Source organism: Pagrus major, chromosome 11, assembly GCF_040436345.1.
Source record: "Pagrus major chromosome 11, Pma_NU_1.0".
NCBI lineage: Eukaryota > Metazoa > Chordata > Actinopteri > Spariformes > Sparidae > Pagrus > Pagrus major.
The window spans coordinates 6,891,861-6,918,513 of record NC_133225.1 but is presented as its reverse complement, the minus strand read 5'-3'; the positions used below and the strand labels follow the sequence as shown (position 1 = coordinate 6,918,513).

At 43.0% G+C, this 26,653-nt stretch overlaps 4 protein-coding genes across 5 annotated transcripts in view; 2 read left to right on the top strand and 2 right to left on the bottom strand.

Moving 5' to 3' along the window:
• Positions 1-10,742, top strand: part of tmem131 (transmembrane protein 131) — a 34,099-nt gene extending 23,357 nt beyond the window's left edge. Inside the window, exons 28-41 of the mRNA XM_073475900.1 lie at positions 623-809; positions 4,353-4,538; positions 4,628-4,783; positions 5,791-6,227; positions 6,316-6,500; positions 7,969-8,099; positions 8,190-8,308; positions 8,396-8,548; positions 8,641-8,791; positions 8,888-9,003; positions 9,112-9,190; positions 9,282-9,385; positions 9,498-9,640; positions 9,732-10,742. Of these exons, the coding sequence (XP_073332001.1) occupies positions 623-809; positions 4,353-4,538; positions 4,628-4,783; positions 5,791-6,227; positions 6,316-6,500; positions 7,969-8,099; positions 8,190-8,308; positions 8,396-8,548; positions 8,641-8,791; positions 8,888-9,003; positions 9,112-9,190; positions 9,282-9,385; positions 9,498-9,640; positions 9,732-9,998 (2,414 nt within the window). The 3' untranslated portion in view covers positions 9,999-10,742. The remainder of the gene's footprint in view (positions 1-622; positions 810-4,352; positions 4,539-4,627; positions 4,784-5,790; positions 6,228-6,315; positions 6,501-7,968; positions 8,100-8,189; positions 8,309-8,395; positions 8,549-8,640; positions 8,792-8,887; positions 9,004-9,111; positions 9,191-9,281; positions 9,386-9,497; positions 9,641-9,731) is intronic.
• A 1,669-nt stretch (positions 10,743-12,411) lies between these two features.
• Positions 12,412-14,470, bottom strand: LOC141004666 (inosine-uridine preferring nucleoside hydrolase). Its single transcript, XM_073476317.1, has 5 exons — positions 14,256-14,470; positions 13,752-13,934; positions 13,569-13,680; positions 13,356-13,492; positions 12,412-13,272 (listed from the first exon to the last, which is right to left on the bottom strand). Exons 1-5 carry the CDS (start codon positions 14,436-14,438, stop codon positions 12,907-12,909), a joined length of 981 nt encoding a protein of 326 aa, XP_073332418.1. The 5' UTR covers positions 14,439-14,470; the 3' UTR covers positions 12,412-12,906.
• A 2,353-nt stretch (positions 14,471-16,823) lies between these two features.
• LOC141004663 (basic immunoglobulin-like variable motif-containing protein) lies at positions 16,824-21,574 on the top strand. Of its 2 annotated transcripts, none has more exons than XM_073476315.1 (10): positions 16,824-16,946; positions 17,295-17,844; positions 18,382-18,511; positions 18,622-18,717; positions 19,086-19,190; positions 19,294-19,388; positions 19,479-19,611; positions 20,196-20,279; positions 20,363-20,459; positions 20,556-21,574. In XM_073476315.1, exons 2-10 carry the CDS (start codon positions 17,343-17,345, stop codon positions 20,856-20,858), a joined length of 1,545 nt encoding a protein of 514 aa, XP_073332416.1. In that variant the 5' UTR covers positions 16,824-16,946; positions 17,295-17,342; the 3' UTR covers positions 20,859-21,574. The 2 variants fall into 2 exon arrangements, with proteins under 2 accessions (XP_073332416.1, XP_073332415.1); XM_073476314.1 differs by having other exon boundaries at positions 16,824-17,049.
• Positions 21,575-22,816: 1,242 nt separating this feature from the next.
• Positions 22,817-26,330, bottom strand: LOC141004664 (uncharacterized). Its single transcript, XM_073476316.1, has 8 exons — positions 26,084-26,330; positions 24,960-25,027; positions 24,560-24,732; positions 24,372-24,475; positions 23,761-23,922; positions 23,461-23,666; positions 23,211-23,290; positions 22,817-23,015 (listed from the first exon to the last, which is right to left on the bottom strand). The coding sequence occupies exons 1-8, from the start codon at positions 26,186-26,188 to the stop codon at positions 22,927-22,929; spliced, it is 987 nt and encodes a 328-aa protein (XP_073332417.1). The 5' UTR covers positions 26,189-26,330; the 3' UTR covers positions 22,817-22,926.
• Positions 26,331-26,653: the final 323 nt, after the last annotated feature.

Below are 26,653 nucleotides of genomic sequence, written 5' to 3'. Positions count from 1 at the left end.
GTTACATCTACCACCACCAGAAAGTCCAGGCAGTATGATAGTGAGATCATAAATGCATCACGTGGGTTGTACTTTGCCACTTCTTGTTACATATGTCAAGTTTTTAAATTACTTGAACACACACTCTGTATGTCGGATCTGTTACTATTACCAGTGTGTTTAATAAGGTGCACGACTTTTTATAACAAGCTTCTGCACACAATGTCATATAGTATAGTAGCAGAACTTCAGGCCATTTTCCAGGACTGACTGTTCACTGTTTCTACTTGATGTCTTTATATTTCAAAGTGATCAATAGTCTATTATTATTATTATTATTATTATTATTATTATTATTATTATTATTAAGAGTAAAATGTCTCAGACTTATTTCTGTCCTTATCTTTTGGTCGGAGACAAACATGAGGGGAAATAAAGCCTGTGCATATTTTTAATACATTCAGACACCTCTCCCAATACTTAACACATTAGACACTAAGTGATAAAATAAAAACATTCATCCCACACAATTGCATAAACTGTCTGAAATATAAGTTATAAAAACTAATAAAGCAAAAAGAATAATAACACTTTTCTGTTTCTTTTCCAATAAACGTTTAAATATTCTCTGCGTTTATTTCAGAGACAAAAGTCAAAGAGCCAAACTTCACCCTGAAGAGAACCTTCAGAGTGGAGAACACAGGCCTGCTCCCGATCACCATCAGATCAGCAGAGATCAACGGACAAGCTTGTGAAGGATATGGATTCAAAGTTCTCAACTGTCAAGAATTTGCACTTAAGCCAAACACTTCAAAAGACCTCATTATACTGTGAGTGAACACACGTGTCGTTTCGCTTTGTGCAGCAAGCATTTCTCTGTTGAATTTTGGGTACTGCATAGAAACTTCAGTCTGTGTGTGTGTGTGTGTGTGTCTGTGTCTGTGTGTCTGTGTGTGTGTCTGTGTGTGTGTGTGTTTTCCCCATCTCCCACAAGCTCTATTAATACTTGTCCTCAGCTTCTCTGGCTGAGTAAGCCCTCAGTAAGAGGATGAATCGGCTCTCTGTCTCTCTGCAGCCTCTGCTCTCTCTCCCCTCAGCACTCATTTTTCTTCATCACTTAAAGTTCAAGTCCACTCGCACATATTTACACACACATCCACCTCAAATATTCAAGTCAGGGTATTTTTTCTTCAGTCAATGTCTGCTCGAAAGTTAGTGACACCAGCTCTGGGGCTGTGTATTGTCCTCAGTAATAGTTGTGCTAGTCGGTGCCAAAACTGGACCACTGTACAATTAGGGGTCAATTCTACTTTGCTGCACCAATTTTAGATTATTAACTTTCTTAGTTTAAGTTGTATAAAAAAAAGTTGCCTAACTTGTCATTGATTTGATAAAATCCGTATTGATAATGAAAGGTGGAGAAGCTAGTGAGCTGTTAGCAGCCGGTGAGCAGCAGAGTCCTGCGGTGAGTGCGGCTTATCAGCTATCGCATATCAGCTGATAACGACCGGTGCCCGATCAATCAGAGCTCCCTTACCTGATGGCCGTGTTTTTAAAAGCCCTACAAAGATATTCTACTTAATCTGCTTTCTCAGAACTGTGTGTGACCGTTCACTCGCACCTCTCAGGGTTAGACCCTTATCATTCTTGTTGGTGCATGAAGTTTGGTTACATCCCATAGGAGGTCTTTTTTTCATGGAAGACACTTTGTGGGAAAAGCACAGGTGTAAATAATAAAATTGAATAATGGCTGAATTCCAGTCACACAACCCTGATTAGAAAAAAGTTGGGACACTAAAACATAAAACAGAATGTGATCAGTAGCTGATGCTTTTTTTAAAAAAAATATTATTTTTACATATGCTCAATTGAAAATAATACAAAGAGAATATATGTAATGTTTAACTTTATTGATTTTTGTAAATATTAACTTATTCTGAATTCTATGACGGCAACATCTTTCAAACAAGCTGAGACAGGAGCAACAACAGACTAAATGTTAGCTAGTTAGGTACACCTACGTCATTATCTAAATAATCAAAAATGTACAAAAACAAACTGTAAACTGATGATATATACAAAGCTAACTATTTAAGTATTTTAACTAAGTTATGGATAAAAAAGCACTGAGATAACTCCAGATGTGTACTGTAGAGTCAGCACCGGAAGCAAACGATCATACAGTTGGTAAAGCAGATATACGTCACACCTCAGTCATTCTGGACACTTGTATAGATTAAACCCCTCGTTAGTCTCATTAAAAACCGCTGTGCTTTTCCTACTATGACAACTCAAAATGTCTGCTGTGGGAAAAAAAGGCCTATTATAGTAGTCAACCTTTACAGTGCAGCGTGCACATGCAGGGCCGTGGAAGTGTCCCACCAAAATGTACAGCAGCCATTATTAATGTTACAAGCTGCTACACCTGTACAAACTGTGTTCTGTGATAAGCAGAGCTCAACTTTAACCTGAATCTGATCATGCAAATTCAGTGAAAACACCTGCGGAGGCCTTCAACATCGACACGTGCAAACGTCTCAAATGAGAGCCACGCCCAGCTTCACCAATTAGCAATCTGATCTTGATTAGGTCACCTGTTGTTGTAAACTAGCAAATATTGTCAGCGCGCCAGCTTATGTGCTAGTCATCAGTTGTCTGACTCACCGGATGTAAAGTTGGTAGAAAGCCTCAGGTGGTATTCTCCTCTTCCTTCGGCATTTACTTGTTACTGTTATCTGAATACCTGTCGCTAGATCAAACAACAACAACCTCCGAGCTAGCAAGGAATTACAAACAAGCCGAAACATATTTTTTCCTACACCAGAAGGACAATGAGTGCAGCCAGATTTTTGCTGGCACGAACATGGCGGCAGTTAAATGAGTAAGCAGATTTATTGTACAAACACACACAGTGTCTGTTAGCTTTGGTTCACATGCTAACGATTTATGATGTGCTGTACAGTTATGCATCTTGAAAATGAGCAATATTTTGATAAGGAGACTGCTGATTCAGCTAGTTCTCAGAAGGGTTGCAGCAGAAGAGAAGGGATGCTGTAAACGCTGTATCATTTACAACTTGTTGGACTTCTGTTATTAGTCCACAAGCCATTCTGTGTGCCACGTTTAAACCCGTCCCACTCCGACCTTTGGTGCCGCTGCAGCTTAACAAACGGATATTAACAGACATTAAACGATAAATGCTCACACTTGTGCGGAAGTTGCAGAATGAAGTCGAGCTTGTTGTTATGAAAGTCTTTTACATTTGGATCAAGGTTAGTTGAAATTAAACACCTTTCATGTTGCAGTGTAGACTTTTCCCATGGTGGACATTTTGATTTGTCATAGCAGGAAAATGACAACGGTAACAACAAAGGTTTTGTTCTGTTTACAGTAAGTGTCACAGACGGTTAACCAGTTAGTCGACACGTAAAAGATGAAAGCCTGGAACAGACGCACCCAAATGGATTGTAGAAATGTATTAATGTTATTAACCACACCTGTGCCTGTCAAACCTTCCAACTCCAAACACCTGCTCCATGATGGATTAGGAAAATTAAGTTCGAACACGGTACATCCTGCAAACTGTCCCTTATCAGTCCAGACCATTAACAGGTTAAACATCCTATTTATAAGATGTACACTCCCTTCATTTTGTGTTTTTTTTTTTTTAAAAAGCATCAGAGGAGGATGTGACTTCGAGCTGCCTCTCTCAGGCCAGGATCATTTTACAGGAGTTTCGGGTCAATTTAAGCCTAATTTTGGCCCTCCAGACAATCAGGAGAAATCTGGTCCGGGAGCTTGTTCCGTACCAAAGTGTGGCCCAGATTATGTGGTAATGTGAGAGGTGTACTGATCCAATCTTAAAATCTCCCAAACTGTTCAGACTCATTTGGGCCGCCCCAAATAAATATCAAACGTGTTTGATATTGAGGATTTAAAATCTGGATAATTTTGTCAGTGCCTCCAAAGCAGGACCACAATAGCCAATGAGGTAGGCATCCCGGAGCAGCTGACAGTGTTGCTAGGCAAACGTTGGCCAGCTACAGATGACAGATATGACTAAGATTGTCGAAATCTCACTTCCAGTTCTCTCTGAGGTATAGTCATCCCATGTTGACCGTGTCTTGTTTTTTCTCACTGCAAAGCATTAACATTAATACAGCAGGTTGTTGCGCCACGTCAGTCTCAGTTTTGTTTACATCTGCTTCCCCATGAGATCACGTGAGGTAGTGCACCCCTCCCTCTGATGCAGCTGAACAACTAATATATTCCCAAATCACTAAGATACCTCCCAGCTCTTCCAGTTAGCCACCACCTCTGTCCTCTGTCTGCTGTCAGCTTTTTAAACTCAACATTTCCTGCCGTTCTCACAGGTTTACACCGGACTTCACTTCATCTCGAGTGATCCGGGAGCTCAAATTGGTGACATGTGGAGGCTCTGAGTTCGTGTTTGTCCTGAACGCCTCCTTGCCTTACCACATGTTAGCTGCATGTGCCGAGAGCCTGCCCAGACCGAGCTGGGAGCTGGAGCTCTACATCATAGTGTCTCTCATTATGAGGTGAGTATCGCTCCGGCATCTGCGGCGTAGCCTGAAGAGAGCACCACCCCCAGCTAACAGATGCATTTGTTGTGTCTGTGTCTCCTCAGTTTTATGTTTCTGTTGGTGATTGCCACGGCCTACCTGGAGGCTCAGAGCATATGGGAGCCTTTCAAGAGACGTGTGTCCGTGGAATCCAACTCCAGCTTGGAGACTGGGAGACCGTTTAATCTCAGGGAAATTGTGCAAATTCACAGTGATTCAAAGTAAGTTCAACATGGGAAGAGCTGAATGACATCTCATGCAGCGGTTGATCAAGCAAAATTGTTGCTTAAACCACACGACGCCATCAATATGCACAATAGGGCTGCAGCTAACAGTTATTTTCATTGTTGATTAATCTCAATTATTGTCTTGATTATTTGATTAGTTGTTTAGTCTATTAAATGTCAGAAAATGCTAAAAAAATGAATTTAATAGTTGACAACTAATCGATTAATCTTTGCAGCTCCTGTACAGAAAGATGTAATGTACAGTGAAGAGGAACACAGATTATTAAACATTAAAGACAAGTATTCCATTAAATTTATGCTGAAACAGACCAAGTTTGTCTGTGGCTCACAAAAATCTCTAAATAACGTCCATCAGTGTGATTAAGTTGTTGAAAGGGCCCTGATACGAAGAGGAGACCGTGAATGACTGTCGGTCAGCGTCTGTGGCTAACCACCAGTCGGCCCTTATCACTGGTCGTTCGGCCAGCTTTGCATGTTTATCCTGTGTGCAGATAACCTCAGCCCTATAGTTTCTCTCTTTGCACTTTAAAAAGCAAAACTTGGAGGTACAACTTTATTCTTTTTACTTCAATATGCATCAGACATATTAATACACCAGGAAAAATATAAACACAACCTTGGTGAGTTCTGAGAGCCTAAGGTGACGTCTTTAAGTGTCTTTTCTGACCGACCGAACTGAGAGAAGGGGAAGGTCTCATTCATGGATAATAAAAAAGTGATTTAGTAAATGTAAATTACCAGAAAATGCTACATGGGTAACAAGATATAGCCTTTTTAGCTTTACTAATGCCACAAACTCATGAAGCAATCACTTCCTGGAGCTTCACTTCTTTATCAGTTTAACAGGAAATCACCTACAAAAGAAAGAACAACTTTTATCTTTACAGCAATACCACAAAATATAGTAATGAAGGTATTCAAAGGAAGTTGGTTGTAACTGCAGCATGCACACTGACATAAACTGTTCTTTCACCGTTCAGGTTGAACGATTACAGCGACTCAACCCAGAACTCCAGAGTTTATACGTCCAGCAATGGAGCAGCTCGGGTCGGAGGCCGACAAGGCAACAGCCGCACCTTATCCGACTCAGACAGCCAAGATAAGAGGTCCAGGATCGGCTTCACCCGCTCATCTATGCAAGCTACTTCCTCCCAGCTGGCCAAAGGAAGTACAGCCTCAGGCCAAGAAGGCCCTCCGGCCGCCTGTCAGCTCACCAACCGGAAGGCTCGGAGTACAAAACAACTGGATCTCCACGGTCAAAGTTTAGGTGGGTCATCGTTGCCTCACAGAGGCCTCGGGCCTGAGGATGCAGAATATGCCAACCTGATAGGAGCCATGGACAACGACCTCGACCGTCCAGAGTCCATCATTGCTGAGACCCTACAGGAACAGAGCTCTCAGTCTATACAAAACAAAGGTACCCACATTTGTTTTGATGAGAGGAGAGCAGAAGGCCTCTGTAATCATTTACAGCTCTTTGACGTATGTGTTCATATTGTTTGCAGTGTTGGAATCCAAAGGCAAGCTGCGGGGCAAAGCAAAAGCCCAGAGAAGGAAGGAAGAGAAGGAGAAAAAATCCACAGTAAAGACTCAGGGAGACGAGCTTAAAGACAACCTGGCTGACAACGACGACAGCTCCTCCACCACGACAGAGACCTCCAATCCAGATGTGGAGACGAACATCAAAGAGGTACACTGGAGTAACTAGTCCTGCTCTCACGCCCTGAGCTTCATATCATTACTGTCAACCCCCTCTCCGTGCATCACTTCTACCAGAGCTGGAGACTTGGACTAATGATGCAAACACTTGCAAATCAACTTGACGTACACAAAAAGCTGAGGAGACCAAACACATAAAAAACACAATATTGTGTGTAGTTTGCCAAGATGCACAGATAACTAGGATGTGCACAATGTCTCTAACCTAATACACTCAATTGTCAATAGTAGGTGTGTCATGATTGTCCAAATTCACAATTCAGTGTGACTTTTTTACGGTCACGACTCGATTCCATTTTATACTCCTGAGGCTGTTAGACTCTCGCTTCTCAATTTGAAAAGCCCAACAGATGATTGGTTTTATGCCCTGACAACTTTCACTTTCATGTTCTTCTTTAAAAAGATGGGGGGTATTTTAGAGCAGACTTTAGCCAAGTAGCTTTTTGCAAGTTCAAATAATATTCACCAAAAATAAAGAGTCCAAAGTTGAATAAAACAGTTCGGTTTCTCAAATCTGTCTTGAGTAAACCCTCTTCCCAAACAAATCAGTAAAAGATCTGACAAAGAAAATAAACCAAACATCTTCTAGGCTGTCAGTCAGTTGATCGTCTGTAGGTCTGGAAGAGCAGTCATGTTTTATTTCTTCAGATGTGCACAAGTAGACGGCGGTGGAGAGAAGAGAAGATACTGTTCATTTCGATTATCAAAATGGAAAGCTCATTTTTCGAATGAGAATCAAAGTCCCGACGCCCTGAGTCAATAATTTCCTGTCCTGTGCAGCATATTGCCTGTTTTCGTGCAAATTATTCTGACTGAACGTTTCTGTTTGTTCCACTGGGTTTTTAACTAAATGTAAAAACAGGCAGAAGTCTATTACACGAAGAGTCAATAGATACATAATAATATCAACAATAAAATGTAGCTATGCTCCTTTAGCTACATGATATTAGCTACTTAAAGACAGTGTAAGATACTGGTCACCAGTGTGCAACAGTCATGCGTCAGGACGCTGCACTTCATGATCCTCACAGTGCGATCTAACTTTTAATGCTCACGTTGAACCTTGGTACAGTAGATGATTTGAATACAGCACAATATGTCTGTGTGTGTGTGTGTTGGGGTAGTGTTACGGTTAGCCTCCCAGGGCTTTGGATTTAGATAAAGGTTTTTGTCCAGTATGACACGTCACATTCAGGTTTTAAACATTGAACTGTTTCACATACAGATGGTTTGATTCATGAATTGCACCTTCTGAAATGCCCATTGAAAAGGGAAGTGTTGGCCATTATGCACTTGTTATTTTTATACCAGCGTTGACAAACTGCAAAAACTTGCTCATTACTTCCCAGCAACGTCTTCAAGACACAAGGCTTGACTTGGAGTTAAAAACAGCTCAGTGACATAATGATAAGCATCATTTTTCTCATCATTTCTTCCAGGAACCAGTGAAAAAGAAAGGAAGAACAGTAACCACAGGAAAAGTCAAAGAAGAACCTTCAAGTTTCCTCATCAAACCCAAACCCAAGAAACAAGGAACCACGAAGAAAGAAAACCAAGCAGAAAAGTCCAGGTGTGTTGATTTTATCACAGGTGATGACTGTCAACTACTGTTGTTTTTTTTCCTGTGTTTTTTTTTTTAACAAATCTTTATCGCCCTCAGTTCTCTGGAGCTGCCATACGTAACACCGCTGGAGAACAAACAACGCAAGAGCTTCACATCCAAAGCTCTCTTCCCTCTCACCAACATCCCAAAGACGAGACCTGTGCCGAAACAGAGATGTGAGTTCCCTAAATCTCCACTTAAATGTCGTCACCCCGCCCTCTGCTTCAGTACCAGATGTGTTTGTGACACGTGTGCTCTGACAGTAGATGGAAAGCTCGAGGACGGGCGCCCCTCTCTGTTGGCCAAACTGCTGTCCAGCGGCTCAGTGCCAGAGCTGGGCCACAGCAGCAGTTCTGAGGGGGAGAAGGAGTTTGCGTCTCCGGAGTGGGACGTACCCCTCTCCAAAAACAGCGTCCGTAAGTCGAGCTCTGAAAGGAATGCGGCGTCTGTCCAATATTCTCCAATCAGGCTTGTAAAGTTTTGATTTTCTCCTGTTCTCCACACGCAGAAGCTGATAGTCTTCAGCAGATCTCCCTCCAGACGTTAAACGCAGACCCTTTCCTGAAGAGATCCGTCACAGCCGGGACCTGCTCGCCTCCACCCACCTCCCCGAGCCTACTGTCCCGAGGCTCCTACAGCAGTGTACTCAACAGTAACAGGTATTGTTACAATACAACATGCTTTTTTGGTTTAATGTATTTTAATTAACTAAAACGAAGCCAGATTTTTTATTAATTTCTCTCTTGTGTTTGCAGTGAGGTAAACCAAAAGAAGGCCCCAGGAAATAAGTTGTGTGCAGCCGCTCCGCTCCCAGGCAAAAACGGGAACCCCACGTTTGCTGCTGTAGCTGCTGGTTATGATAAAAGTCCAGGTAAAGACGTAACAACGAACTAACACTATGTGAAACAAAGCGTGTACATTGTTCTTGAGGTGGTTTGTTTTTACGAGAGAGCACTAATGTGTTGTATGTGCTCGTCAGGTGGCTCTGGCCCGGGTAAAGCTGACCAGGGAAAGAGTCTGGCCCACATGACATCAGTGGAGAGTGACAGCTCTGACAGGTAATGTGAGAAGATGACTTATTTACATCCACACTTTACATCAAGACACAATCCCGGTGTAATACCCTGTATACATTTTTCTCTCCCGTAGCTCTGGATTATGGAGTCCCATGGACACGGCCAGCAGTCCGAACTACCATCCAGCCAACTCATTCTCTGCTTTCGGACCCAACAATTCCTTCAACCTGACGGGAGGTAACCTGTGCTGCTCACAACCAGAAGAATGTAGAGTAACTGGTGTAACACTTCATGGTTTACTGGCTGCATTCATACTGGAGTGTGTGTGTGTGTGTTTTGTTTTTTTTAGTTTTCACTGGAATGAAGTCATCGGAGCCTCAGCAGAGCTGGCCTGAGTTCACCCCCCCACCCTCGTCCATCTGGGACATACCGAGCAACGACTCTCTGCACCCCTGGCCCAGCAGCTCCAGCTCACCGACTGCCCCAACTGCAGTAAGAGCGCGCAGATATTCCCTCTTAACGAATGTTAACGCTAGATCCGAAAAAGGTCACACTGTAAAGCTTCTCTTCTCCTTTTTTTTAGTCACTCCTGGGAAACGGCCGCAACCCCTGGTCTACCACCACGCCCTTCGGGAGCTCTATTTGGTCAACAAGCGCAGATTCGGCCTTGCACCCTTTTTCTCCAACGACCAACTCGACACCACTGACCGACCTGGTCAGCAGCCCCACCCCGTCGCCACCGGCCTCCACCGAGATGAGTCGCACCTACAACCCGTGGAGCATGTGGCGCCCCACCCTGAGCAGGCGCAGCTCTGAGCCCTGGCCCAGCTCCTCCGACAACGGCAATTAAAAACAGCACGTGACTGCACTTAACGGAGGCACGTCATGGATTTGACGCTCTCTGTACGCTAAATCAAATTTTTTTTATAATCAGAGAATCCCAACAGAAAGCAATGTTACCTGAAGTGTAATGAGTTTGGTAGCCCAGTGCTGTAGGTTACCAACCCCGCAATTTAGTTCTCCGCAGCTTTTTATTCATGGGGGCAGAAATGCTAACTTTTTATTTGGATTTGTTTTAACAGGTGCCCCTCAACTGAAAATGTTGATGGCATGGTATGCTAATGCCAGTGCAGACATTTTGTTGTTATAGGAAGGCTGGTCATGATGCCCCCCCCTCAAAGTTTGGTACATGGCGCAGAATCTTTAATGTTCAGTATTAATGTTGGAACAGACATCTTATCTTAAGCCATGTGTTTTCTCAATCATTTCCGTTTCTTATTGGATCTTATCGGTTTCTTAAAAAAAAAAAAGGTCTGACAAGTCAAATTTGAAGTTAAATCGATGCACTAGGCTTTTATTTGGCAGCAGGGATATTTCATTATCTGACATGCGATTCTTCAGAACACCAACGGCCCAAAACACTTGAACATGAACGTTCACGTTCCCCATGTTAAAGCGGGCTCGGTCCGAAAAATATCAAAGCCTTCTGTGAGAATAAATTTGGTCAAGTGATCATAGAAACACTTAAGTTTGAGGTTTGTATTGTACATCGCCTCTGTTTGTCAGCCAATTTAAATAAAGGACTTCAGCAAGACATTGTGGTTTTCATGGTTTTTTTAAGTTGCTTTAAACCTACAATAACTTTTGTTGCCACTTGGGGGCAGCAGAGACAAGTGAACACAACATTGACATATGTTGATAAGGTGACCTTGTTAGCAAACAGTTGTTTATTTAAACATCCGACACTGAGCAGGTGGTGTTCAGACCATTATCGACATTTATGGCTGAAACTCACTTGGAGCTCAATAAATATTAATATTTCTTCAGTTTGTTAAAGATGTGTGTTTAAATGCCCCGAGCATTTAATCAGAATATAACTTTTCCTACATGAGCAGAGAGGTTCTGCCTCCTGTGAAGCATCAAATCTGCTGGAAATATAAAGCTGGTTTTTTTTTCTAACTGTTGAGAATATTCAGTTATTCATTAATTTGTCTGTCAATACGCTTCTCACATTCATGTTTGCTGAGCTAACGTTGGCTAATAAGTAAAGCTGCTTGACCCTTGAGAAGGAGGAGCCTCAGACGAGTTATCCTCAAACTCAACCCATTAGATCATCCATGAGTCTGTCCTGGTCTGACTTTGAGCCTTGTAATATTTAGCAGGCTGCCTTTAAACTTCTGCAGCGGTTCTTGATTTGGTCAGTGTGTTCGATGGATTCCTGCTTTAAACATCTTTTCAAATGCTCGTTTGAACAACTTGTTGTTTGGAGCCTTTCAACCATTAGCTCGGTTTACATGGACCCTAATATTCCACCAATAATCAGAATACACACCCAATCAAAATAAAAATGCCTCATGTAAACAACTCAATCGCTCAGGAGACTGATCCAATCCGGCCTGAACAGAATGAATTTTCAATCATATTGAAAGAGGATGAGCAAACCTTTGATAATCCGATCGATAGGAAAATATTAAACGTGTAAACTCTTATTCCAATTGTTTCTCTCTGCTTGAAATAAATATATTCTTTCTGCACATACTCACCGCACGTGGAGGGAACATCCCAGGTGATTTGTTGGAGGTCTTAAAGGAGTTAAAGATTGTGCAACGCCTCAATAAACGTGTATACGACAGCTTTAATAGCCAAACATGTGAAGATGTCACTTAGAGACTATGTGTCCTGGACGTAATGACAAACTTCTCCACTGTCCTGTTGCTTTACTCAACTACTGTTACACGGTATAAATCTAAGATTCAAGATGCAGTGTCACTTTGAATGCTTCCACTTCAAGGGTGACTTGTTCCTTATTTAGTTTGTGGGTCACTATACAGACACATCCACTTTTGAAAGACGTCTGAAGTTTGACATCTAACATTTTAAACTTGGAGCACATTATTCCAGAACTCATTGACTCTGAATACACAGAAATGAAAGCTTAATGACTTTGTGTCTTTTTTAGTACTTTTATTTAAAGACCACATGTACCGTCTCACTGTCACCGGTGTCACCCTGATCTTTTGGCAACATTTCAGGTTTTTCTGAAATAATGAATGATGAACCATATTTTTGCTATAATGTTGAAAATAAAGTAAAAAGTAAATATCGCTGCAACACAATACAAATATGTCAAAACTATTTCTTCACATTCTGTTGATACATTCAGTTAATTTTTAAGTGTTTTAAACTAAAATTCTTACATATTGCGTCTTTAACTCGCAAAAAAAGGAATATTAATGTGTTCTGTCATTTGCTGATCAGTAACACACTCTTCACTCTGTTTTTATTTAATTTAATTTGAAAACAATTAAATCAGTAGTTAATTTCATTACGGCACATACAATACAAACTGAAAAAAGGCAAATACAAAAATCAATGTGTGTCGTTTTTCACTTTTTCACTCGACATTTTAAAACTTCCATATTTGACTGGCGATGCTGCTCTTCTTTAAAGATACAATACGTAAGAAGTGGCCACCTGTTGAACTATTGCACTTTTAATTAATCAGTCAAGGCACGAAAAAATGGAAACCCCTCATGTTTGCTGCTGAAACTGCTGGTTAAAAACGTTCAGGTAAATGATGTAACACTGAATCAACATTTGAGAAAATACATCAAAACCTTATGTGAGGATAAATTGGTCAAACAACGCTTACTTCTACTATTTGTCAGCAAATTTCAGTTAAGTATTTCAGCAAAATAATTAGCTTCAGGTTGGCACAGTATCGTTTCTCTTGCAACCCAGATGTACGTCACCAAAAATCACTTCTTTAAAGGTTGTCTAAGAGACTCCATGAGTAACTGACCAAACTTGGCAACATCACATTTAGTCAACACAAACACACTGTGGCTCTTCTTCAGCTGGTTGGTGCGATCCAGTGCCATCATGCCCCGAGCGATCGAGCCCTGCAGCTCCACGCGGACGGGGCACTCGATTCTTTCCGTCACTACGCTGCCGTCGATGCAGGCCGCCATCGCATAGGCGTCGTAAGAGACGAAGGCAGGTCCGAAATACACATCTCTCTTATTCAACATAGCTTCTTTGGAGTAAGCCCAGCATTTAGACGTTATCATCTTCATAAATCTTGCAGCCGGTGCGTCCTGATTGATCAACTCTTCGAAGAACTCCTGCACAAGTGAACTCTGTGTGATGAGTTTGAACGGAGACAGTCATGCAGGGTAACATAGATCTTCACATGCACACATCTTACCCACGTCAGTCCATTTCTGCAGGAATATTCCCATGATGCCAGGTATGTAGTGCAGAGATATTCTTCAAGAACAATATATGCAGACTCTGGATCCATTGCAAAGTTAAACTCTGCACAGAGTGACACATTTCCTTTTCCTACAATGACAAAAATCAAGTTATACAAGCCCACATGTTTCACAAACAAACACTGTAATCATGGGGTTGGTTCTACCTTCCATGTTGCCGCCCATAATGTACAGATCTTTGAGCTTTTGGGTAAAACACGGATCCAGTCTGACAGCCAACGCCAGATTAGTGAGCGGGCCAAGCGCCACCAGCGAGACCTGCGGAGAAGACATTTTAGTAATACGACACCAGAGAGCAGCTGCACATTGCGGACAGGAGGGTTTCTCACCTGGTTCTGGTTCTCAGTCACCAGCCTGATCATTGCATTGACCGCGTGTTCTTTCTGGATTTTCTCCTCCCACTTCGGGTCTTTTTCTTTTATCACATCCCCAAGTCCATCAGTTCCAAAGTGGTCGGTAGGTGAGCTACTGGCTCCAACCAGAGCAGAACCAGAACCTCGAAACACTGGAATCTGCCAAAGAACGTTCAGCTTAGTGCAGTTTTCAGTGGGATTTGTGTACAGAGAAAAATATGCTGACATCTCCTTTTCTTTCTATACTATTGGACCTTTAACTTCCCTATAGCAATCAATCAATCAAATGTTCTGACAAGAAAAACAAAAACTGGTATGTGCAGCTAATGTTTAGTGGTTCTTTCAACAATGTCCAACATCTCTCTGACTTAAACCTACGTAAACCTTCAATATGGCAGATCAGAAAACAGTCAGATGGGTCAGTTGCAACGTATACAACTGTTTTTCGTGGTCATTTGAATAAAGCTTCAGTAAACTCACCCCCTCACGCTCACAGACGGAGAGCACCCTCAGAACGTTCTGACACACATTATCAACCGCCCCGTTCCCAAACACACAGGTGACACCCACGACCTCAACGTTGGGCGCTGCCAAGGCCATCATTATGGCCTGAGCGTCGTCTATGCCGCAGTCTGTGTCGATGATCACCTTCTTCTTCGCCATGGTGCTGCAGAGATACAGAAATTAAGTAAATCATGGCTGTAAAAATGTTTTAAACAGCTATAATGCCATAAATCATCAGAAAAAAACAAAACAACAAATTCACCAATAATAGCAAGACTCCACATGCTGTACATATCAAGGTATCTAAATTTTACATTAAGTACAACATGTTGTCGCCCCCAAAAGGCAAGTATTCCTATTACATCTGACTATTTCACCATCATTAAAGTGCAACTTCTGTCAGACAATAACATAAATCGTGCTCGGGGCTTATCTTAGCAGGTAAAACACACCTGAGACAGAGAGGAAACTCATTTCAGCCGCTTGTATCCGCGATCTCGTTCTTTCGGTCACTACCCACAGCTCGTGACCATAGGTGAGGGTTGGAACATAGATGGACCGGTAAATCGAGAGCTTTGCCTTGCGGCTCAGCTTCCTCTTCACCACGACAGCCCGGTACAACGCCCGCAATACTGCAGACGCCGCACCAAGCCGTCTGTCCACCTCATGCTCCATTCTCCCATCACTCGTGAACAAGACCCCGAGATACTTAAACTCCTTCGCTTGGGTCAGGAGCTCACTCCCCAACCGGAGGGGGCAAGCCAACGTTTTCCGGCAGAGAACCGTGGTCTCAGACTTAGAGGTGCTGACCCTCATCCCTAACGCGTCACACTCGGCTGCAAACCGCCCCAATGCCTGCTGGAGGTCACGGGCTGAGGAAGCCAACAGAACCACGTCATCCGCAAAAAGCAAAGACGCAATTCTGAGGTTCCCATACCGGACACTCTCCTCACCACGGCTGCGCCTTGAGATCCTGTCCATGAATATCACAAACAGGATCGGAGACAAGGGGGCAGCCCTGGCGGAGTCCAACACCCACTGGAAACGTATTCGACTTTGTGCCGAGTATACGGACACAACTCTCACTTTGCTCGTACCAACGGCCCCGGTACCCTATACTCCCTCAGTACCCCCCACAGAACTCCCCGGGGGACCCAGTCGAAGGCCTTCTCCAAGTCTACAAAACACATGAAGACTGGATGGGCAAACTCCCATGACCCCCCCAGTAGGCCTGCAAGGGTAAAGAGCTGATCCACTGTTCCACGTCCAGGACAGAATCCGCATTGTTCCTCCAGAATCAGAGGTTCGACGATCGGACGGACCCTCCTTTCCAGCACCCTGGAATAAACTTTCCCAGGGAGGCTGAGCAGTGTGATACCCCGATAGTTGGCACACACTCTCCGGTCCCCCTTTTTGAAAATGGGAACCACCACCCCGGTCTGCCACTCCAGAGGTACCGTCCCCGACCTCCACGCGACATTGCAAAGACGTGTCAGCCATGACAGCCCAACAATGTCCAGCATCTCGGGGCGAATCTCATCCACCCCTGGCGCCTTGCCACTGGGGAGCTTCTTGACTACCTCAGTGACCTCTGCCAGGGATATGGACGAGTCTTACCTCGAGTCTTCAGACTCAGGGGACGTGTTAGTCAGGTTCAGCAGGTCCTCAAAGTGTTCCTTCCACCGCCCGACGATACCCCCAGTTCGCCGGATGGTTTGCCAGAACTTCCTTGAGGCCGACCGAAAGTCTTTATATTTTCTAAGATATTATTTTTAATTCTCTGTGTCTTTTGTTCAGAGTTTCTTGATGTTTTTTTTAATCTTGTTATGTCTTTATTGTGTTAAAAATCTGAGAATCATAAAAGAAAAAACATTTTTTTTTGACTTTCACAGCTTTTCACAATATTCATAAAGTCTACACAAACTGAGTAACTCACAAAACTTGGTGATTTTTCAGGGGTACTTTTCTACAGAGGACTACACTGAGGTTGCATTACTGTTTTCACTTTCTCTATTTAGTGTTTCAGCCAATAACACAACTCTACACTGTGTTTGTCTTCGTCTCGTTCACATCCACCGTCTTTAAACATCATCAACATAATAGTTGCACTGTTTTGCAACTAAGGAACTATTTCCCTCGACTACTGTCCGCAGGTTTTTGTGATTATTGTGTTATTTTAAAGGATTAAACTTTGGTCTGCAGAGAAAATCAACACTTACCTTCCAGCAGTGAAGTTTCAAGAGTCACCGCAGCCGCTGCTGTGATTGGCTTAAACTGCAGGACGAGTCCATGTTTTACTCACACGGGGGTTGTCCGCACTTAAAAAGCGATGTGTTTACACGAGTCCAATTCATATAATATACTGAAGTGTGTTTATTTTTCAGTTAAATTACGTTTGTATTTGTCTGAATTGTTTACTTAAGTGTTTTAGGTTATTATCTAGCTTGAGTTGTTTTTGTGCACCCCGGTTGTTACTCAGAATGGTACAGTCCGTTAAACCTGCACAGGAAGTGGACGCAGGTCAGCGGGACGACGTTTCGCAATTGTTATCGTTCATTTTTTAACATGTCTCGAGCTAATGTGCACCTAGGGTTGGTTATAAGTGGTTAGCTTGACGTGTTTTTTTGCTAATTGTCGGCCCCGTCTGGTACTCAGACATTGCTGAAGGTACGATAAAAGGAGAATAACGGTGACGCTGGGCGTGTTTACCTCTCAGTACAGCGCTGATAGCTGCAGCTGTGCGCCCACTCCGACTACAGCGTCTGTGCAGGTGACATGTTAGCTAGTTAATGTTCAGTAACTACCAGACTTAGGTGACTTGTTGTAGGTTAGAGGTAATGTTACATGATGCTGTCTAAGCTGAAATTCAGGGACATTCAGGGTTATGACTTTGATAAACAGTGTTGATGTGATCAGATGTCCCCTGAGTCTCCATCAGTGCACCTCCATCTCCATCTCCATCTCCATCTTTTATCCATATAGTGCTTCTGAATCTGCCTCTCCTTTCATCCCCAGCAAAGGCAGCCATCCCAGTCAGCCTCGGCCAGTTCTGTCATCCATCACATGAGTGGCTGTTCGATGCCTAACACATCAGAAGGTCAAGGAGCAAACCTATCTGGGCCAGCAGAACCGTCAGGGCTGCAAAAGCCCCCCAATGGGGAGGAGGAGCGAGGTCTGATCAGCTCCCTCGCCCGGGATGCTGCGAGAGTAAGGAGGGCGTCGAGCGCTGAGCTCCACCTGCCGTGGACCTGTCCGGTCACGCACTCCAGGGAGAAGTTCTACACGGTCTGCTCAGATTATGCCCTTCTCAACCAGGCTCCTTCTGTGTACCGTCCCCCAAACGCAGCCAGGGATGTGGTGCCGAGCAAGCAGGATGATGGGCCATCGCTTGTGAAGGCCAAACCCTCTGCTGACTTGAGCGCTGGCCAGTCTGGAGGAGCCCATGTGGGGTCAGACGGGGACTGTGACATGGTGGAGGTGTCCTCTGGTCACATGAAGCCTATTTTGGCCTGGGAGATCGATACCACAGACTTCAATGCTGTGCTCACTAGAAAAACAAGAACAAGTGAGAAACATGTTATTATAGAAGCGTCATTATACAAACATATCATTTGTCAGACAATTAAAGGTGTAGTATGTCAGAATTTTAGTTGAATGCATCTAAAATGATCGACTGAATGTAACGACATGACAGTTTTGACATTATGAGTCTGTGTATTGTGTTGCAGAGATATCTACTGATGTAAGCATGCTAAACAGCTAACCCCAGCCCACACCGGTCCAAAACTCCTGTGCTAGTGATGTAATCACCAACACATGACCCGATAAACCGAGCTCCCAGTCTGGACTGATAGATGCACTGACACTAACAGAGCTAACTAGCTACAAATAGCAGCAGTTAGTGGCTATCCTGATGATGTGCTGCCCCCAATTCTTACGTAAATTCTTACATATTGCACCTTTAAACTGGCTTCATCATTTTAACGTAAAGCTGTAATTCCTGCAATAATAGGAAAGATTTCGATTATTTATCTGCTAGTCGATTGTTGTTTTGACAGTTTCAATCCTGGCTCAGCCTTCATCGACTCGGGTTTTGTTTCAGGCAATGTGAAGAAATGCGGCACCAAGAAGATGAAGTCATCGGACAGACCCAGCCGTAATCTGCAAGACGCGTCTCCTCACGCCTCACTGGAGGAGATCAAACAGAGAAAAGTGCTCGACCTCAGAAGATGGTAATGTTATATTTAGTGACCCAGTGGAGTCACGCCAGGCTGGAGGAGTGCTGTTAGTTCAGTAACAGTCTTATTAATGTGTCCTATGATTTATTCCTCTCCCGCATCAGGTACTGCATCAGTCGGCCGCAGTACAAGACTTCATGTGGAATCTCGTCATTGGTGTCCTGCTGGAATTTCTTGTACAGCACTCTGGGTGCAGGGAGGTGAGCAGCACATACTGCTGTCTATCAGACTTAAAGGTGCAATATGTAAGAAGTGGCCAGCTGATGAATTCCTACTCATAGCACATCACCAACTGCTTAGTGCTGCTAACTGTAGCTGCCATTAGCTAGTAAGCTCATTTAACAATGCTGCTACAGGGTCGTATTAGCTCGCTCTTTCTGGATTGGGAGCTCGGAGCACAGGGGCACTGTTGGTGCTGTTTAATATCAGAATACCAGCTCTTGATGTACAATTTTGCTAGGGGCTAGCTGGATAGTTTTTATTTTATTTTAATTTTTTTCACTAAATTCTTACATACTGCACCTTTACCAGCTGCAGAGACACTAACTGTATTTATTTTCATTTCTAGTCTTCCACCCATCTCTCAGGAGGAGGCTCTGCATATTCTGGGTTTTCAGCCACCTTTTGAAGAAATCAAGTTCGGTCCCTTCACTGGCAACGCTACGCTAATGCGGTACACAAAACTGCTTGTACTGTCTCTCTGAATACTCCAGTTACAGTTACTATCAGTTTCAGAAAACGTATGCAGCTCAGTCATCTGTTGCTATTTCTTGCAGATGGTTCAGACAAATCAACGACAATTTCCGAGTGCGAGGTTGCTCCTACATTCTGTACAAACCACATGGGAAACACAAGACAGCAGGAGAAACAGGTGAGTCTCTCCCTCAGCTGTCAAACTCAACTACATGTCTGCTCATAAAGACATCAAACAGAAGCGATAACCACTCAAATCTTTTTTAAGCTGAAGGAGCGCTGATGAAACTGACACAAGGGCTGAAGGATGAGTATATGGCCTACATTTACCACTGCCAGAACCATTACTTCTGCCCAGTGGGCTTTGAAGCCACTCCACTCAAAGCAGCAAAAGCGTATAGGTAGGTCGCATCACTCCTGTTTAATTAGATTTTTTTCATTACCAATTAAACTGCAGTAGGTTGCAGTAATATACAGTTTTCAAGGTATATGATGGTCTGAAAATTGACTTGATTATCATACTGTGTACATTTACTTATTGAATTCTAATGTATTAGTGTTGCTAAAAAAATATATCAAGTTTCATGTCTGTCAGGACATTATTTGTGAAATTATAATAAATTGTTTGTTCAACTAAAAAGAAAACGCTGTTAAATCCCTTAAAGGTGCACTATGTAAAAGTTTTTAGTTGAAAAGATTAAAAAATGAATGAAAATTATCAACAGAATGTGAAGAAATGACCATTTTGACATTACAACATCTGTATTTTGCTGCAGAGATATCTACTGGAGTTAGCATGCTAACCAGCTAAAGCTCCATTGCTAGTCGTGTAAACATCAAAACTCCCCCAGTTCACAGTATGGACCACTAGCTGCACTGCTAACTAGCTAATAGCTGCACCTTAAAGACCAAACAAATAATTGTACAATGAAGAAAATCATCGTTAATCACAGCCCTCCTGATAATTGTTCTGTTTCCTGTAAAGGGGCCCTCTCCCCACAAATGAAACGGAGTACTGGATCCTTATTGGAGAGCCCAGCAGGAAACACCCAGCGATTCACTGTAAAAAGTAAGCTCCGTCTCTGTTCAGTCTCTGCCGTGTTCAGTTGCGTGCTGTAGATGAGCCGTTGAACATGGAGCCTCTCTTTTCAGATGGCTCGACATCGTGACCGACCTCAACACACAAAACCCAGAATACCTGGACATCCGTCACACGGAGAGGGGGATTCAGCGCCGCAAAACCAAAAAGGTTCTTCATCTCACAGCTGTTTTTTTTAAAATATCACTGATTATGTGAACATTTCTGGGTCTGAGCCTAACTGAAAGATTACTCCCCGGCTCACAGGTGGGTGGCAACCTGCACTGCATCATGGCCTTCCAGAGGGTGAACTGGCAGAAGCTCGGCCCCTGGGCTCTTAACTTGGAGAACCTGCGCCACGACTTCCACCACTCGGGCTCAGAGAGGGCACACGGAGGCGTCGCGGATGACACGGAGGAGAGGACGTCGTCCAAGCGCCTGGCCAACCTGGGACGCTCACACAGTATGGGAAGTCAGAAAGACACCAACTGGAAACGGCTGTCCAACACTACAGAGTACAGACAGAGGAGCTCCCCTGACAGCGACCTTGAAGAAGACATCACAGACTGACGAGGTTTAATGGGACGTTAAGTAGCAGACCTTACAATACAGTACAGTCACCCTAAGTGGATGAGTCTGGTGTTATTCTATAATTAACTGCCAACAAATCCCATGAAAAGACCAAAATGACAAGTTGATGCTCTCTAAATACTTCCTGACATCCTTACCCTGTCTGTGGCACTCAGGCTTAAGTTCATTATTTACAACTCAAGAAGTAAATCCTTAAATATACAGCTTAATTTTTAAACCTGTGAGAATGATTTGTTTTGGCCACATGGAGGCAGAGGAAACTAGTCAACAAAATACTGCTACGCCATCATCTCCGAAGTTGATGTGGTGAACTTAATGAAGCATTACAGTTGCTTATTTACACATCCAGCAGCTACAGAGTGACATTAAGATTCAGTTTGGATGAATATTCGCTCTCTTTTGAAATGACTGACCATATTCACACAGTGGCCGTTTTCCTCTGACATCACGCTCAGGGTGGGAAACTCCACTGTGGTACTGCTGGGTTCCACGATGTGTACCGTCACGCCTCTTTTGGTTCTGCAACGCCGGCATGCTGTATGAAATGACACACTGGAGTGGCTTTAAGCCGGCGCTGCTTGGTTCAGTGTGAACAAACAAAGGTGGTGTAAAAGCAATAACTTCTCAGTTCCTACTTGATGATGAAATGATAACAATTTGTCACATTCTCTACGTTTTTCAACCTGCAACACAGCAGCACAGCGTTATCGTAGGATTCAAGTTTCCCACACTGAGCTCGACGTCTGAGGAAAATGGCCGCTGTGTGAATATGATCAATGGAGCTCTGTCGCAGAGGAATAAGATAAACCAGGATTTTGACACGCAGACACTTTTTACTCATTCTCACTCACTCATTATTGCCTTTTCATGGGATTGGTCATCAATAAGAAAATTACAGAATATCACCAGACTTGTACTTGTATGACTTGTACGTGTTTTTTAAAGACTGTCAGATGTAGAATCAACTCAGCTGTCATTTTTGGGGCCATATTTGTAGTTTTTAATGCTTTTAATCTACTATTCTAACGTAGTTGTCAGTAAGGATCTGCCTAATGACGCATTTTGTTTTGCCACGTTTCGTGTCTGCAAATGTACACCGACTACTTTAAATCAATAACAACGGCAGCTACACAAATGAGCCACATTACATAACAGCAGTGTGCGTCAGTGAATAAAGGTCTTACTATCACCATTTCTTATGCTTTCAATAGAGCATACGAAGGCAGAACTGCTGCTGTTGGAGTTGCTAACGCATGAGTTGTAATCAAAGACCTCACAGGGCATTTTCTTGACAGCACTACGGCCTCAAAAATGAACTATTGAGTGGTTACAACCTCACAGCTACTGTATTATAAGGTGTCTCTGTTATTTAGTCCATCCCCTGTGTTATATTAAAAGGGGATACTAGGAGTTCTCACTACAGGACTATTTGTATTCCATCCTACTGCTAATCATATTTATCTTTATTTAATCACGGTTATATCGCATCACCTTAACCTCACTGCAGTGATACTGTGCACATTATACTCAACTCTAGGATAAACATGACATTCACACACTTTCAGCTGTAAATTCTGTTCAAAGATGACACACTTCCCATAATTCATTGTACAGGTAGATGGGCTTGTTTTGACGTGCAGTGGTTAGTTCAGTGGAAATACCGTCCAGTTCCAGTGTCGTGAAAGCTGCTGACATTTTGTTGTGCTTGTGTGAAACCTACAGTAAGAACCGTCGCGTAGATGATCCCAGTTTTTAAAAGTCGGGAGCTGTACAGACGTGATAGTGGAATCCCTCGATCCCTCGAAAAATCGTTCAAAATGTGAAAACTACTGAAAGTGAAGACTGCATGGTTCATTTTTCATGTTCATGTACAGACATGGTTTGTTGTCACCAATCTGTTTGCACCTCCGCCACACGTCTCTGACCCAACACAAGTGTCATTTGATGTAGTGGTTTATTTATTTCTTTTCCAATAAATTAAGTTTTTTATAAACTCCTGGAACAGACATCTTTCTTTACAACAGTCATCATCACATTTTCGGTCCAGTCACACTGCAGAGTCCGTAGACGTGCAACTTCCTTTTACCTGGCGTCGCAGCTCGGCTATGTGAGCGGGACTGATCCGGCAGCAGCCTCCTGATGGACAAAGAGAGAGTCATCAGAGAGAATACAGAAAAACAGAAAGCTGCGACACTGCTGTGCTGTGAAGCTCTAGAAATGCTTTGTGGACAACAAAACTTCACCCGACTTTCCATCGGCATGAGGAGAGTAATGACTGAATGTTCATTTTTGGGTGAACTTATCCTTTAATGAAAGAAAACGTGACCTTACCTATCAAAGCAGCGCCTTGCTTCATCCATGTACGACTGAGCTCAGGTACTAATGCTGATGTTTTCTCTGATGTCAGCCACCTTTGTAAGGAAATAAAGAAACAGCAGGGTTTACTTAAAAGCGAGAGCAGCAATAACACGAGTGAAGACCTGTGTTCACATTTTTACTTAAAAGTGCAAAAGCATTAGCAGGAAAATAGGCCTCGTGGGCCAAAGCTGAGTTTGACATGTCGCAGTGACGACAGACTCACCCCTGCTCAGTGTTCCACTCCTCTCCACTGTTGGGGTACACCACCCAGCTCATGTCTGGGCTCAGCAGTGACCCGGCAGACTCCAGCAGCGGCTCCACCAGCGCTGGTGAGCAGCAGTTGACTCCTACAGCAACCAGCTGCTGGGACCGATTAGCAATCTGCACCACGTCGGTGAACAGGCTGCCGTCTGATATGCACTTCCCATCCTGACAGTGTTTTTGTACAAAACGTGAATCATTTTGATGCACAACAGTTAACAATGAATCAACAGTAGTTATGCTGTTCAGCAGCAGTGGTTACCTTACACGAGAGGGCGAGCCAGGCTTTAGAGTCGGGAAACTCCCTGAGCAGCTCGACCAGAGCCTCCGCCTCTTTGATACTCGGGATTGTCTCAAAAGCTATGAGATCAGCTCCTGCTGCAGCTAAGCAGTCCATCTGCGGCCGATGCCAAATTTTAAGCTCCTTGGAAGAGAAAAAAGACAGCAGAGAGCACTTAAAGGGTAACTCCACCAATCTTCCACGTTAAAGTGTGTTTACAGGTCTTGAGGAGAACGACTGCATATGTGAAAAAAGAAGTTTAAAGTCTTTTGTGGCTCCAGATGAAGCTGTATGTAATCTGATAAAGTGCCTCCAGTGATGTCACTCAGTGGCTGAGTTGCATTGTGGGTAATGTAGGCACCAGGTTTTGAATAGAAAGACGCAAGTCGATCTCTCTGGTTCTGCTGATTTTAAACCGTCCATAATGAGTCCAAGGGAAGGAGTTCAAGAGGAGTGCAGTGCTGGACCTTGACCTACATTACCCACAATGCAACTTAGCTACTGAGTGACAACCTTGGACCAAATTCAGTCACCTTCAAACAGCATGCATAATGACTTCAGATGTAACCAGTATGAGCAGCTGAGACACTCACTTCAACACTCATCTCCTGCGCGTAAGCCCCGGTGTACTCTGAGCCGTCGTGCAGAAAGGCCCCGTACGGTCCAACAGAGCCCGCCACCAAGGGACACGTCTGCCCTTCAGGGATAAACAGACACAATGAAATAGCGTCATAGTTTACAGGCGTCTCTTTGACAAATACCCAATTGTATAGTTTGGCACCTTTTGGACGAGTGTCAGAGACAAATCTCTCCACCGTCTCTTTGGCCAGTTGAACTCCAGACATCATCAGCTCATTGGCGCGTTCAGAGCTCGCGTCCAGGTGATTGATGAACCCTGTGATACTCGCCTGGTATGTAGCTGTTGTGATGACATCAGCACCACTGAGGAGAAACCTGTTGATAGATCACCTCTTTAAACTGTGGTCACATTTTTAAAAACTCATTTCTACAGCTATTTATCAATCCTGTGCATCAGGAGCTGGAACCAGAGAACGTTTGGCATTTTTGCTGTAAAAATGACTTAAAACGATTATCCAATTATCCGAGCAGTAGCAGATTAACTTTCTTTGGATTGACCTTTTGATTAATCTGTGCAGCTACAGTATTTTGAGTGGACCTACCTGTAATGAGCATCTTTTATGGCCTGGGGATTAGTGTGCAAAAGCCTGGCGCTCCACAAAGGATCTCCCTACATGTGTGAGACAAACACAGACAGACATTTCAATTATTTTCATTTGTATGTGAACAACTTTTTAATTAATACGTATTTGCATTATGTTGCCTATGTGTCCAAAGGTGTCTCAGCTCCCACACAGAGGTCATCATTGCCTGTGAGCACATGACAAATGGCGCCACCTATCGGATTTATTATGGTAGTTCAACCAAAGTACTGAACTTATTTCTGAGCTACTTGCACTGCACTTGAGTAGTTTGTTTTACTCCTCTTAATGCTCTTACTGCACTACATTTATTTGGCAGTTGTAGTTACTAGTTATTTTTCAGATGGAGGTTTTATAAAACATATAATGAGCATATAAAATACAGTAATTTAAACCAGCCAGTAATAAACAAAATCAGCTTTACTGCAAACAGCTACAACATTAAAATGCAGCTAATGTGTTACTGCATAAATAATAATGATAATAGTAATAATAATGCATTATATATGATGATGTCACAGTGACTGTGCCCATTTTTGCTACATAGTGAGTATTTTTGCTGTATATTTTTCTGATAATACTTTAATGCTTTCACATAATTTAGATTTTGATTGCAGGAATTTAACATGTAACAGAGTATTTTTTTTTAGATTATGGTACTGTCCACCACTGTCATTTTCCAAGTGATCATTTCACGATATCATCATCAAACCACACATTTTCAGTCATATTTTCCTTTTCTTTCATCAGCTGCCATGCTAACCACTGTCTCTACAGGCCTACATGGTTTATTACATTACTCAAGATATGACACTGCAAGAATAATAATGGTCAAAATAAGGCAGTTTCAATGTGTTAATAAAAGCATACTAACATAAATAAGATACAAATAGAATAAAATAGAGTTTAATCATTCTGCACACTAAACTCTTAAAGTCAAGTTAACTTTAGAGAAAGTATTTAAAGTGCATGATGCTACATTTGATCCACGTGGTCAGGATGTAGCTTTATAAGTAACGTGTAGTATGTCACGTGCAGTGTAGCCTGCGTGCTAGGAAATAAGATTTTTAATAAGATTCATTTACCTGTAATTTGACTCCCTGTGCTTCCAGCTCAGTTGCTAGTCCACCATCTAAGATTAATGGTTTGTTATCATTCATGTACTGTCTCAGACGAGCGGAGGAACCCATGGAGAAACACCTAAAGGCACTGAAGTTAGGTCCAATACTCTTGTTCGCTCCTCACATGTACAGTCGAGGTGATGAAACTATGAACAGAACACAGAATTAAAGGCCCAACTGGGTTGAACGCGCTGTTGGTCTTCATGCGACTGTTCACACTGTTGTTGTTGTTGTTCCGGGTAACACAGAGGGTTGCCAGGGTGCGTTTAAATACGCTCGAAATTCATACAATTCGGGGAATTTCGACCTCCACAACGCCACCAGACCGCCACTAGATGGAGCGTTGAACAATGACAATGCAACGAGGGTTTTATATTTCAACGTAGCTCAGCTTATGAATTATTCAGTTTTTGTATTTGTTTTATTCCAAAAAATTGTAAAACCGCCATTTTATAAACGCTAACTGCATGGTGTATTTTTATATATTTATTATTATGTTTATGTTTACTAGATATTAACATTTCCCCCTCTCAC

Excerpts from the sequence above, each read along its gene's own strand:
- LOC141004666 (XM_073476317.1), bottom strand. The coding sequence starts at position 14,438 with ATGGCGAAGAAGAAGGTGATCATCGACACAGACTGCGGCATAGACGAC. Across the intron at positions 13,935-14,255 it reads CCGTCTGTGAGCGTGAGGGG|ATTCCAGTGTTTCGAGGTTC; the intron begins GTGAGTTTACTG and ends GTTCTTTGGCAG. Across the intron at positions 13,681-13,751 it reads TGACTGAGAACCAGAACCAG|GTCTCGCTGGTGGCGCTTGG; the intron begins GTGAGAAACCCT and ends TCTTCTCCGCAG.
- LOC141004663 (XM_073476315.1), top strand. The coding sequence starts at position 17,343 with ATGAGTGGCTGTTCGATGCCTAACACATCAGAAGGTCAAGGAGCAAAC. Across the intron at positions 18,718-19,085 it reads AGCACTCTGGGTGCAGGGAG|TCTTCCACCCATCTCTCAGG; the intron begins GTGAGCAGCACA and ends TTTCATTTCTAG. Across the intron at positions 20,460-20,555 it reads AGCGCCGCAAAACCAAAAAG|GTGGGTGGCAACCTGCACTG; the intron begins GTTCTTCATCTC and ends CCCGGCTCACAG.
- LOC141004664 (XM_073476316.1), bottom strand. The coding sequence starts at position 26,188 with ATGGGTTCCTCCGCTCGTCTGAGACAGTACATGAATGATAACAAACCA. Across the intron at positions 23,923-24,371 it reads CGCAGGAGATGAGTGTTGAA|GAGCTTAAAATTTGGCATCG; the intron begins GTGAGTGTCTCA and ends TTCTCTTCCAAG. Across the intron at positions 23,667-23,760 it reads GGCTCGCCCTCTCGTGTAAG|GATGGGAAGTGCATATCAGA; the intron begins GTAACCACTGCT and ends AAACACTGTCAG.